This window comes from Dipodomys merriami, unplaced genomic scaffold, assembly GCF_024711535.1.
Source record: "Dipodomys merriami isolate MVZ:Mamm:240054 unplaced genomic scaffold, mDipMer1.0.p SCAF_2, whole genome shotgun sequence".
Taxonomy (NCBI): domain Eukaryota; kingdom Metazoa; phylum Chordata; class Mammalia; order Rodentia; family Heteromyidae; genus Dipodomys; species Dipodomys merriami.
In genome coordinates this window covers 68,962,754-68,976,135 of record NW_027203381.1, presented here as the reverse complement: position 1 = coordinate 68,976,135, position 13,382 = coordinate 68,962,754, and the positions used below count along the sequence as shown (strand labels likewise).

At 46.0% G+C, this 13,382-nt stretch overlaps 1 protein-coding gene across 3 annotated transcripts in view; it reads left to right on the top strand.

The window, feature by feature from the left end:
- Nrros (negative regulator of reactive oxygen species) overlaps nt 1-12,898 on the top strand; it is a 31,928-nt gene extending 19,030 nt beyond the window's left edge. For all 3 annotated transcript variants that reach the window (XM_070029933.1, XM_070029934.1, XM_070029932.1), the window contains 2 exons: nt 9,438-9,558; nt 10,195-12,898. In XM_070029933.1, the coding sequence (XP_069886034.1) occupies nt 9,451-9,558; nt 10,195-12,165 (2,079 nt within the window). In that variant the 5' untranslated portion in view covers nt 9,438-9,450 and the 3' untranslated portion in view covers nt 12,166-12,898. The remainder of the gene's footprint in view (nt 1-9,437; nt 9,559-10,194) is intronic.
- The last annotated feature ends 484 nt before the right edge of the window (nt 12,899-13,382 follow it).

The window sequence follows — 13,382 nt, the reverse complement described above, 5'->3', positions numbered from 1 at the left end:
GCTTTCACTCATTGGCTGGCACTCTATCATCTGAGCCATGCCTCCAACCCCTGAACTTCACACTTAAAAATGGTTGAGATGATAAATTTATGTCATGTGTATTATACCAAATTCAAAATGAAAACAATAAAAAAAGAAAGAAAGAAAGGAAGGAAAGAAAAGGCGTGGTTTCCCCAAAGGGGAATTAAGGAGTTGTTAGCAGCAGAAAGAGAAATTAATGTGGTTTGGAAAAATCAATTGATTCTTATAGCAAATGAAGTTAGGTACTGAAACCAAACCATGTGATCTTTTCTGTGTGTGTGTGTGTGTGTGTGTGTGTGAGTGTTGGTGTGATTTCTGGGGCTTGGACTTAGGGCCTGGGCAGTATCCCAAGGTGGTATAGAGATTGAACTGATGCAGAACTCACAGATTTGTGTTGGACTTGCATCTGTGCATTCTCTAGGTGTGTGGTCTCAGTACACCATATGGCTGATAATATTGATTTGCCCAGATCATTCAGAGATTATTCTATGTAAAGCATGTGAGCTTGTACTTACTCCACAGTGAGCATTCAGTCAGCCTCCTAGCAGGAACTTTAAGCTATTAGTCACCCTCAAATACCATCCTCCCAAGCCAAGCAGACCCCAAGAACCCATATCAGTCCTCACTTGTGCTCTTTAAACCAAGCTGGGGAGGGTGGCTGTTTTTCATTCTCATTGCACTCCAGGCTGCTAGCCTCAGTCATCACTTGATCCCTATCCATGGTGCCATGGACTCTTGATTATCTCAAGTCCCGTTGGCATCAAAGGTCCACATGGATGGGAGGAGTTCATCTTATCCATTCCCTTCATCTTATCTATCCCAGCACTAGTTTCTGTTCACTGGTGACACTCACTGATTCCAGGTGAGGATTTTTGAAGTTTCATTCTAGAGGCAGGGACTCCCAGTTAGTGTCCTTGACTTTGATCATAGAATAAGAATTTCCAGACTAGTCACAATGGTAAGAAAACTTATTGAGTAAGCAAGCAAGTAGGCAGGCAGTCGAGCAGAAAGGCAGAGGCCCACTCTGACAGATAGAGCGTGGGTGCTCAAAGGGAGACACCGCTCTCTGTCAGCAGGGCTCTCTGTATATGATAAAGGCAGACTCTGACTTAAAGTTATTCTAAGGTAAGTGTTTATCTTTGCTCTTTGGGTCTCTAAGACTAACCTGCTTTTTAAATTTTGACCATTATGGTTGGGTATCACTTTCAGGAAAGGATGCATCCCGCCATAAAAAGGTAGTTAACCTTGAGAGAAGTACTTTGTGCCAGGAGGAGTCATTATTTCAAGTATTTGCTTTTCCAGGATACATGTTTGGGTGGTTTTTGTTTTTGTTTTTGTTTTTGCCAGTCCTGGGGCTTGAACTCAGGGCCTGGGCACTGAGCTTTTTTTGCTCAAGGCTAGCACTCTACTACTTGAACCACAGTACCACTCCCAGCCTTTTCTGTTTATGTGGTACTGAGGAATCAGCTTCATGTATGCTAAACAAGAACTCTACCACTAAGCCACATTCCCAGTTGCCAGGCAAGGTCAGGTGGAGAAAGCTCCTCTTTTTTTTTCCCTCATTAATACTGAAGTTTATTAAGGAGTGTAAGGGTTAAAGCAAAGAAGATAGTGTTTCTATGTTTCTAAACACATTGTTTCTGAATTCCTGGCTCTTATTTACCATGCCTCATTTTTCTAATCTATCCTGCCTCAACACTAGCTAGTCCTATTCCAGGACATGTCCACCCCCTAAGCAGGGAGGGGCACTGGTGCAGGCCTTAGATGAGTTGGTGGGAGTCCTTGACCTCCAGTTCTTGAAATGAAGTCCACAACATTTCTTTGTCTGGACCAAGCTTTTTGTCCCTCAGTCTTGACATAACTCATTGCAATCTAAAAGGCTGGCATTATTGTCACCAAGGCCACCACTGGAATGAAGGAAGTAGACATGGGCCCAGGTCTCTTACCCTGGTCTACCTACTTCCTCTTAACAAGAAGGATGATAGGGGCTGGGAAGGTGGCTCAGTGGTAGAGAGCTTGCCTTGCATGCCTGAGGCCCTGGGTTCAATTCCTCAGCACCATATAAGCAAAAAGAAAAAAGCCGGCGCTGTGGCTCAAGTGGTAGAACACTAGCCTTGAGCTGAAGAGCTGAGAGACAGCGCCCAGGCCCAGAATTCAGGCCCCACAACCGGACCCCCCCCAAAAAAAGAAGGATGATGCAGGTGGTCCCCTTCTCAGAAGTGACTTCCATGAACAAACTTGCCTTTATGATGTGAACTGAGAAGCCTGAGATTATGTGGGCTTCTTATATACAGAGGTCACAATAGAGACTGTCCACCAGCCACAAACAGACACACAAGAGCAAAATGCTATCTCCCAATGAGAACAGATTTCCTTGTTTTTATTTTTCGGGTGCTGGTCCTGAGGCTTGAACTCAGGGCCTGAACACTATCCCTGAGCTTTTTGCTTAAGACTAGCCCTCTAGCACCTGTGCCACAGCTCTATCTCTTGCTTTTTGGTGGTTAATTGGACATAAGAGTCTCACAGACTTTCCTGTCCTGATTGGCTTGGAACAGTGATCCTCAGATCTCAGCCTCCTGAATAGCTAGGATTATAGGTATGAGCCACTGATAGTGGCTCAGATTTGCAGTCAGTTGACTCATTTGTGTCCCTGTAGGAATGAAGTTGAGCAGGAGGTCATTGAACCTTGGAGTCACAGTGAGAAAAGCCTTGTGACCCTTAAACCTCAGTCAGAGTAGGGCAGGGCCTGAGCTATTTCCATGCAGACTTTCACAAGCTGGGGTCAAGCCTTTAAGCCTCAGAGTGGGAACCTGAGATTTTTATTTGATCAATTCTTGGGAAGCCTCCTCTGAGTCACCTAGTTTACATCATCCCATCTCTCTGGCCTGAGAGGGCTCACCTCCAAAAGAGTGGGGGTAGGGAGAGAGAAGGGCTAGGTTTTTTAGAAACACTGCTGTTCTTAAAAAGATAGTTACAGTTTGAATGAAAGCACACTTGCCTGAAGAATGAAGCTTGAATGAAAGCACACTTGTTTGCAGCAGAGCTGTCTTTCCTCACATAAATTAATTGTGGCACAACTATGTGATAGAGTATGATCATCATTACATTATACTATCACTGTAGGGAATCTACCTGCCTGTGCTGCACACACCGAGAATGGAAGATGGTTGCTTTAGCAGCAGATGATAGCTCTGACGGGACACCTCTGAGACTTGATTATTCCTCTAGCTCCAACAGAATCATTCTAAGTGTACTCATGATAGTATCATTTTTTTTTTTTTGGTCCAGTCATGGGGCCTGAACTCTGGGCCTGGGCGCTGTCCCTCAGTTCTTCAGCTCAAGGCGAGCGCTCTACCACTTGAGCCACAGCATCACTTCCGGCTTTTTTCTTTTTGCTTATGTGGTGCTGAGGAATCGAACCCAGGGCCTCAGGCATGCAAGGCAAGCGCTCTACCACGGAGCCACCTTCCCAGCCCCTGATAGAATCATTTTTATTTATCTATAATAAATTCTTCCAGGGTGCTGGTGGCTCACGCCTCTAATCCTAACTACTCAGAAGGCTGAGATCTGAGGATCACAGTTTAAAGCCAGCCTGGCAGGAAAGCCTGTGAGACTCTTATCTCCAATAAACCACCAGAAAATCAGAAGTGGTGCTATGGCTCAAAGTTGGTGGAGTGCTAGCTTTGAGTGCAAAAGTTCAAGGACAGCATCCAGGTGTTGTGTTCAAGCTCCATGGCTGACAACAACAACAAAAGGAAATTCTCTACTTCAAAAATATTGAGTAGGCTGTGATTATGGCATATATTTTAATTTTTAAGTTATGACACATTAGTTCTATCCTTTTGGAGCTAGCCTTCATACAAATTAAAAATTAACACAAAAATTTAAAATATGAAGAAAAATACAGACATGGAAAAGGTAAATATCAGGGGGACAAATCTCTCAATTTCTGAGACACACTTTCAAATTTTTATTTTATTTTATTTTATTTTTATGTCAGTCCTGGGGCTTGAACTCAGGGCCTGGGTGCTGTACCAAACTTTTTTTTATTGCTCAAGACTAGTGCTTTACCACTTGACCCACAGCTCTACTTCTGGCTATTTGGTGGTTAATTGGAGATAAGAGTCTCATGGACTTTCCTGTCTAGTCTGGCTTCAAACCAAACCCCAATCTTCAGATCTCCACCTCCTGAGTAGCTGGGATTACAAGCGTGAACTGCTGGCTCAAGACTGACTCTTGAAGAATCCAAGTGGCTAGTTTGGCAGGACATTGTGCACCTGCATGTGTTGGAGTGCTCATATGCCTGGATTCAGGGCATGTATTTTTGCTAGGGGACTATAGGGGTGGTTCCCCTCATTTCTGAACTTGATCTTGGCCCCAGAGGCAGAGAAATAATGGTGCTCTTAACTCTGGTACACAAATAGGCTCAGAATTTCAGGTGGACTTACCTCCAGAGGCTAAATTTGAACTTTGGTGAAGGTTGAAATAATGCTAACTTTTGCTAAGAATCAAAGAGATCAAAGGTGCTTACCTGGGGCTTTTCTATGTCTCTTGGTAGTAGAAGTGGTTTGAAGTCATCAGTGGAGTTCCATTTCCCTGTCTGTAGCCTCTGACCAGCTGCCCTTCCTTTCTTCTGAGATCCAGATGGGGTATGCTATTTTACATTTGCACAAAGGCAGACTTGCTTTCTCCTGGAACTCTCTATCTAGTTGTAGGTCTGTCTTTATTCACTTCCTCTTCACACATTGCCATTGTTGCGGGGAGGGACACCCTGCTTCTGAAAGTGCCCCCCTACACCACCTGTAAACACCTCTCATCCCTGCCACTTTTTTCAAAGCTTTGAGGAAATTCTCAATTAGGTGGTAATATATGTATAACACTTGCCAGTATTTCCTTTAGTGAAGTGGTTCTAGTCCTGTCCCAGTAGCAGCTGCTGCCGTAGTAACAGTTTACAGAGGTGAGCGGGAAACCATCCTATGTACACAGGGGAACAATGACATTTTCCAATGAGAGTTGGTACCCATCTGTTGACCCTAGATACTTTGCTGTGCCATAACTCTGAGGACATTTTCTGTAGTTACATGATTGTTTCTTGACCTAAATGGTTGCTGTTTTGAGGTGTGTGTGTGTGTGTGTGTGTGTGTGTGTGTGTGTGTATGTGTGTGTGTGTGTTGTGTGTGTGTGTGTTGTGTGTGTGTGTATGCATTGCTGGGATTGAACACATGGTAATGAACTTGCTAGATGGGCACCACTTGAGCCACTCCTCTACTTCTTGCTTTTTGCAGGTTAACCAGAAATGAGTATCTCACATTTTTCTGCCTGGGCTGGCTTTTAACTTTGATGCTCAGATCTCAGCCACTTATTTTGTTGTTGTTGTTTACAAAGCCTGGACATTGTCCCTAAGCCTTTTTATGCTCAAAGCCAGCACTCTACCACCTGAGCCACAGCACCACTTCTGGCTTTTTTCTTTTTGCTTATATGGTGCTGAGGAATCGAACCCAGGGCCTCAGGCATGCAAGGCAAGCACTCTACCACTGAGCCACCTTCCCAGCCATCAGCCTCTTATGTAGCTAGCATTACAGGTGTGAGCCACAGTGCCTGTTTCCTCTCTTTTTTTATTAGTAAATATTGTAAAAAGGGATTTTATTGTGTTATTTCCATACATACATAACAAAATTTGACTAAATTTATCCCCTCTACTAGTTTTTCTTATCCTTCTCCTTTTTAAAACAATTTTAACAGGTTTTATCATTGTAATTTTATACATGCACACGAAGTCTTAGGATATTGTTAACTATTCACAGTTAACAAAGCACTTTTACATAGCTTATAATACCAGACTCCTACAAAACTCGGTGTCTAGTTGTTATTCTTGATTTATGGAAGGATTATATGAGGCTTGAGGATTTTACATAAATCACTCAAAGGAAACAAACTAGAATTGAAACTCTGAAATTCCATAATCTTCCCTGGACACTCCACTCCTGGATGCATGGTGAACTTCTTTTTTTTTTTTTTTTTTTTTAATTGTGAAAATACTGTACAGAGGGGTTACAATTACATGGGCAAGATAGTGAGTACACTTCTTATCAAGCATTGTAGCCTCCTCCTTTGTTTACCCTTCCCATCCCTTCCAAGACTCCCCCCCCACCCCCCTCACCCAATCCTCCCCCCCTCCCCCCACCAGGAACTTCTTTCTGAGCTGGTTGGCTTAGTTTAGGAGGAAGGAGGTAATATATTTAAAATCCACAAGGTTCCTGGTGACCTAGAATTTCAAATGACACTTTTGGGTGTGACTCCATCCTGATCTAGCATTCCAATCAGAAGAGTTATGTTCTCCTGAAGACATTTCCTATGTCAGCATAGACAGTGGCTGTTCTAGAAAGATCAGAATTACAGCAGCATGTGCCAGCTCAAGCCTGATAGAGAGCAAGCGAGGGAGATACCAGTGAAATGTGAGTGTGAGCTAAGCAAGGCTTGGTGCGTCAGATGTTCAAATGGTGTCTGGCACTTGTTAAATCTAGCTAGTTTATCTCAAAATGGGCAGTGGTCCCAGGGTTTCAGGGGCGTGGGTGTGTGCTGGGAGGACACTGGGGACAGGAGTCCATATGGTTTTGCATTTGCCATCTGTGCCCTGGACTGGCCATGACGTAATAATTCCTGCACAGGTGCAGAAGAAGAAGGAGGGCCTGGGGTGGGGCAGAATTTCAGTGTCAAGTCAGGACTGATGATACTGAATTGGAAATGGTCTCTGAGCTAAGGAGCACTGATCTGGCCTGAGTTGAAGGCTGTGGTTGGTTTACCTGCTTAGCTTTATTTGTTTTTCCTCCAAGACTGGAGGATGAACTCAAGGCCTTGTGCTTGCTATGTAAGTGCTCTACCACTTAAGACACGATTCTAGTCCTTCGCTTTTAGTTACGTTTCTTCGGAAAGAGTCTCATCCATATGCCTAGGGCCAGCTTCCTCTGGCCATTCTCCTATCTCCACTTCTCCTGGAGCACTTAAACCATTCTGTTAGTCTGTTTTCACAGGCAAGAATCCAGATCTGGCCAGGAAGTTAAAATCACCTTGTCAGGATGGGCAAACTCACTTTGGGGGGGGAGGGCAAGAAGAAAAGGCTGCAGGTGTCAGCAGAAAGGTCTGTGAGTGGGACAGGATTAGGTGTGGAGGCGTGTGAGTATGGGGCTGCTGGCAGGGAGGACACTTCGGAACTGACCATGGTCCTTACTGAGAGGAGGGTTTGACACCCTGGGCAGATGGAATGCTGGGCCAGGCACTCTCTCCCACTCTGGGGAGTCCAGAGCTTCAATTGGATGACATTAGGCCACAACCCTTGTAACAAGAGGATAGTCAGTTCAGCAGTACCTACGAGGAGAGAAATTACAGTTTTTCATTCTGGAATTCAAGCAGAGAGATTTCTTTTTCAGTACTGGAGACTGAGCCCAGGACTTCATGCATGCTATCTAAGCTTTCTACCACTTGAACCATACCTCCAACCCTTATTTTATTTTTGAGTTACGGTCTTGCTAACAGTGCCTGGGCAGGCCTTGAAGTCTTGATTCTCCTACCTCTGCTTTCTGAGTAGCTGGGGTTATAGGCCTGAAGCACCATGCCTGACTTTAAACTGGATCCTTGAAGAGACCAGTTTATCTCTGGGTCTCTGTTCCCTGTAAAAATGTGATAGTGGGGGGAATAATGTTTCCCTTACGATTCCTCTCAGCTTAGAGGCGCTGTGTATATGCTTTTGTTGTTGTTGTTGTTGATGATGATGATTGTGGGGCCTGAATTCATGGCCTGAGCTCTGTCCCTGAGCCTCTTTGTGCTCAAGGATAGCACTCTACCAGTTGAGCCACAGAGCCACTTTCAGTTTTTGAGTGGTTTATTTGAGATAAGAGGCTCACGGGACCTTTCCTTCCTGGGCTGGCTTTGAACCCGATCCTCAGATCTCAGCCTCCTGAGTAGCTGGGATTAATAGGTATGAGCCACCAGCGCCCAGCTTTGTATATAATTTCAGATTTTAGGGCTATTGTCCCGTGAATACTTGCCAAGGAAAAGGGTCAATAACCATACCATAGCCATAATCTTTTTTTTTACATTGCTTTCTCATATGCGCCCCCCCCTTCAGGTTTTTTTACCCTGGCCAGGGAAAACATCAAAATGTGCTTTTCAAAGATGGGTGCTAGTGGCTCACACCTGTAATACTAGCTATTCAGGAGGCTGAGTTCTGAGGATCGTGGTTTGAAGCCAGCCAAAGGCTGTGAGACTCTTATTTCCGATTAAGTACTCAGAAAAGACTGGAAGTGGTGCTGTGGCTCAATTGGTAGAGTACTAGCGTTGAGCACAAAGAGGCTCAGGGACAGCGTCCAGGTCCTGAGTTCAAGTACCAGGAACAGCTAAAAAAAATTTGTTTTCACTTTTAAGCTGAACACTGGTGACTCATGCCTGTAATCCTATGTAGGAGGCTGAGATCTAAAGATTATTGTTCAAAGCCAGTCTGTGAAGAAAAGCTCTTGAGACTCTTACCTCCAATTCATTAGCAAAAAGCTAGAAGTGGTAGACCTCAAGCCTTGAGTAAAAAGGCAAGTGAGGTCTTGAGTTCTAGCCCTAGTACTGGCACAAACCATATGCATGCATGCATACATACATACATACATGTATGTGTGCATGCATGCATGCATGCATGTATGTATGTTTATGTTCACATGAATTAATCAATGAGATCTATAGCATTCTAGAGCCTCAGGTTAGTGAAATAATTAGTAGTTGTAGGAACCAGAGGCTTCAATTCATATTTCATTCCCAGTTTACCCTTCATTTGCTCATTCATTCATTTTTTTTTTAACTTTGTTGTAGGGCTTGAACTCAGGGCCTGGGCGCTGTCCCTGAGCTCCTTTGCTCAAGGCTAGTGCTCTACCACTTTGAGCCACAGCTCCACTTCCAGTTTTGGAGTGGTTAATTGGAGATAAGAGTCTTACAGACTGTTCTATCTGGGCTGGCTTTGAACTGCAATCCTCAGAGCTCAGTCTCCTGAATAGCTAGTATTACAGGTGTGAGCGGCTGGCACCCAGCTCATCGAGCTCACAGGATGTACTGGGAAGAATTAAGCCAGAGGGGAAAAACTTCCAAGGTGATGCAAAATTCTAGATGATTGGAGTGCTGGTCCCTTCAGTCCCCTGCCTCTCTGTGCTGCACTCTCATTGGAGTTTCAGCATGGCGCTCATCAAACGGCACGAAAATGAGTTCTTGTGGGTGGTTTCAGTGAAAGAAATTGAGGTATTCAAATCATCTGTAGGTTACCACCTCCATGCACCTGTGGACCTCTAAGGCCAGATATAGGTAGGAACTGGCTCCTCCCACTGAAAGCCTCCCTCTGGGATATCCTTGTTACTCCCTTCTTCCCTATCCTCTGTCCACAGTGCTGCCCTTGAGATGGAGTTGCTGCCCCTTTGGCTCTGCCTAGGTCTTTACTTCCTGACTGTGGAATGGAGGAACGGAAGCAGGACAGCCACAGCTGCTTCCCAAGGGAGCTGCAAGTTGGTGAGTTTCCCCTTGACCCTGACTTTTCTGTTGCTCCTGTCTTCCAAGGTTTTGTTCACTTGGAAAGGTAAGGGATTGTCAATCCAGGAGAGACTATTTTTGGTGAAAGTAAAGACCATTTCCTATCCTATTCTAAAATCATAAAATCATAGGGCTGAGGGTATATCTCAGCAAAAGACCTTGTGCTCAGTGAGTGTGAAGTCCTGGGTTTAATCCCCAGCATCAAAAACACAATGATCATTAACAATAATCTACCTGGGCGCTGGTAGCTCCTAGCTACTCAGAAGGTGAAGAATGTGAGGATCATGTTCAAAGCCAACCAAGACAGAATAAATCCATGAGATTCTTATTTACCAGCAAAAGACTGGAAGTAGAGGTATGACTCAAATAGTAGAGTGCCAGCCTGGTGAAATGACAACAACAAACCAACTGATAAGAGCTTAGGGCTCCAAATTCAAGCCTCATCAGTGTCACACACACACACACACACACACACACACACACACACACACACACACATCTATAGAGCCATTCCAAGTGGTTGCTGAGACAGCCCAATAAATGAACTCTGTTTCTCTGTATAGACCTCTGTCTCCATGGTCTCCTCCCCACTGACCCATGTGCTTTTGGATTTAGATAGATGGAGTTGCTGACTGCCAAGGGCAGAACCTTGTTTCAGTGCCCAACAACCTCCCATTCCACACTAGTATGCTCATCCTGGATACCAACCCTCTGAAAACCCTGTGGAATTACTCTCTCCAGCCTTACCCTCTCCTGGAAAGCCTCAGCCTGCACAGCTGCCTCTTAGAACGCATTGGCCACTACGCCTTCCAAGAGCAAGGCCACCTGCGCAGCTTGGCCCTGGGTGACAACTCCCTGTGGGAGAATTACAAAGAGACAGCCGCTGCTCTGCACACCCTGCCTGGGCTGCAGAGGCTGGACTTGTCAGGAAACTCCTTGACGGAAGACATGGCAGCCCACATGCTCCACAATCTCTCCTCGCTGCAGGTTATATCCCTGGCCAGGAACACCCTCATGAGGCTTGATGAGTCTGTCTTTGAGGGCCTGGAGTCTCTGCAGGAGCTGGATCTGCAGAGGAACTACATCTTTGAGATTGAAGGTGGTGCTTTTGATGGCTTGACCAAGCTGCAACACCTCAACCTGGCTTACAACAACCTACCCTGCATCGTGGACTTCAGCCTTACCCAGTTGCGGTTCCTTAACGTCAGCTATAATATCCTGGAGTGGTTCCTGGCGGCCAGGGAAGAGGCGGCCTTCGAGCTGGAGCTGCTGGACCTGTCTCACAACCAGCTACTGTTCTTTCCTCTTCTGCCCCAGTGCAATAAGTTGCATACCCTGCTGCTTCAGGACAACAATATGGGCTTCTACAGGGACCTGTACAACACCTCATCGCCACAGGAGATGGTGGCACAGTTCCTCCTTGTGGATGGAAATGTGACCAACATCACCACAGTGAGCCTGTGGGAAGAATTTGCCTCTGGTGACCTGTCAGCGCTACGCATCCTAGACATGAGCCAGAACCAGTTCCAGTACTTGCCAGATGGCTTCCTAAAGAAAGCACCTTCCCTCTCCCACCTAAACCTCAACCAGAATTGTCTGGTGAGGCTCCACATCCGGGAACATGAGCCCCCAGGAGCACTCACCGAGCTGGATCTGAGCCACAACCAGCTGTCAGAGCTACACCTGGCTCCAGGGCTCGTCGGCTGCCTGAGGAACCTTCGGGTATTCAATGTGAGCTCCAACCAGCTCCTCGGGGTCCCGACTGGCCTTTTTGCCAATGCTAGTGATATCACTACAATCGACATGAGCCACAACCAGATCTCACTGTGTCCCCAGCCAGCTGCCTTAGACTGGGTAGGCCCCACCAGCTGTGTGGATTTCAGGAATATGACATCTTTAAAGAGTCTCTCTCTGGAGGGCTGTGGGCTGAGGGCCTTACAAGACTGCCCTTTCCAGGGAACCTCTCTCACTCACTTAGATCTATCCAACAACTGGGGGGTTCTGAATGGAACTGTTGCCCCTCTCTGGGATATTGCTCCCACATTGCAGGTCCTGTCCCTCCGAAATGTGAGCCTTAGTTCTGGCTTGGCAGAGTTGGACTTCTCTGGGTTTGGAAATCTGAAACACTTGGATCTGTCCGGAAATTCCTTGGCCAGCTTTCCAAAGTTCAAGGGCAGCCTGGCTCTGCAGACTCTGGATCTCCGGAGAAACGCTCTCACCGCCTTTCCCCAGAGGGCTGTGTCTGAGCAGCTCCTGAGGAGTCTGCAGACTGTCTACCTCAGCCAGAATCCATATGACTGCTGTGGGATGGATGGGTGGGGGGCCCTGGAGCACTTAGAGGCCATCGCTGATTTGGCTATGGTCACTTGCAATCTCTCCTCCAAGGTTGTTCGCGTGATGGAGCTGCCCGGAGGTAGGCCCCAGATCTGTAAGTGGGAGCAGGTGGACATGGGCCTGCTCTACCTTGTGCTCCTTCTCCCCAGCTGTCTCACCCTTCTGGTGGCCTGCACCATCATCTTCCTCACTTTCAAGAAGCCTCTGCTTCAGCTAATCAAAAGCCGCTGTCACTGGTCCTCCATATACTGACCCACAACATGCCAGATCAGATACTTCATCTGTGCATACAAGGATGCTTTCCCAGCTAGACTTGAAGATCTGCTGCAGGGGTCAAATTTTGTTTTGTTTTATTTTGTGTGTGCCCATTTTGTTTTGTTTTGAGCCCAGGGCTTGGGTTCTATCCCTAATTTTTTTGGTCAAGGCTAGTGCTCTACCATTTGAGAGCCAGAGCTCTACTTCTAACTCTTTAAGAGTTCATCAAGGATAAGAGTCTCTCAGTCTTTCCTGCCTGGATTGGCTAGAATCCTGATCCTCAGATCTCAGTCTCCTGACTAGCTAGATTATAGGCATGAGCCACCAATTCTTGGCCCCCTTAGAGGTCAAGTTTGATGAGCTGAGGGTTAAATTAAAATTTCAAATGGGGGCTGGGAAGGTGGCTCAGTGGTAGAGTGCTTGCCTTGCATGCATGAGGCCCTGGGTTCGATTCCTCAGCACCACATAAGCAAAAAGAAAAAAGCCAGAAGTGGTGCTGTGGCTCAGGTGGTAGAGCGCTAGCCTTGAGCTGAAGAGCTAAGGGACAGCGTCCAGGCCCAGAGTTCAGGCCCCACGACCGGACACACACACACACAAAAAATTCAAATGTTTCCATCCCTTATTCTTCCTGAGCCATAACTATCCATTCTCATTGTCTGGTTAAAATATTTATTGACATTCTATGAAAATAAAAGATATGCCTTATAAATATTTTTAAATCAAAATCAAATGCATCTTGGGTTTATTCTTTTTTCTAGTGACATTCTCTCTCTCTCTCTTTCTCTCTCTCAAAGCCTTGCACTCTTACCTCTCAATTGGCTTTTTTTGTTTGTTTGTTTGAGGCTAGCACTCAACCACTTGAGCCATACTTCCACTTCAGGCTTTTTGGTAGTTAATTGTAGCTTAGAGTTTCAGACTTTACTGTCTGAGCTGGCTTTGAACCATGATTTCAGATCGTAGCCTCCTGAGTAGTTAGGATTGCAGGCGTGAACCACCAGCGCCCAGACAGCAAGACTTTTGGAGCCTCTCAAGTCACCAGGTAGCTCCCTGTCCTTCCTTCCTGTTCAGCATGGCAGAGTTGCAGATTGAGACAAAGCCTTGCACCTACTGGTGGCTGTGACTTCAGAAGACTGAGGCTCTCCTTCCAGCACTATCGTCCCAACCTAATGACTTTCTAGGTTTCTTTCCATGTGGTGAGAAGGTTGGACCTAACA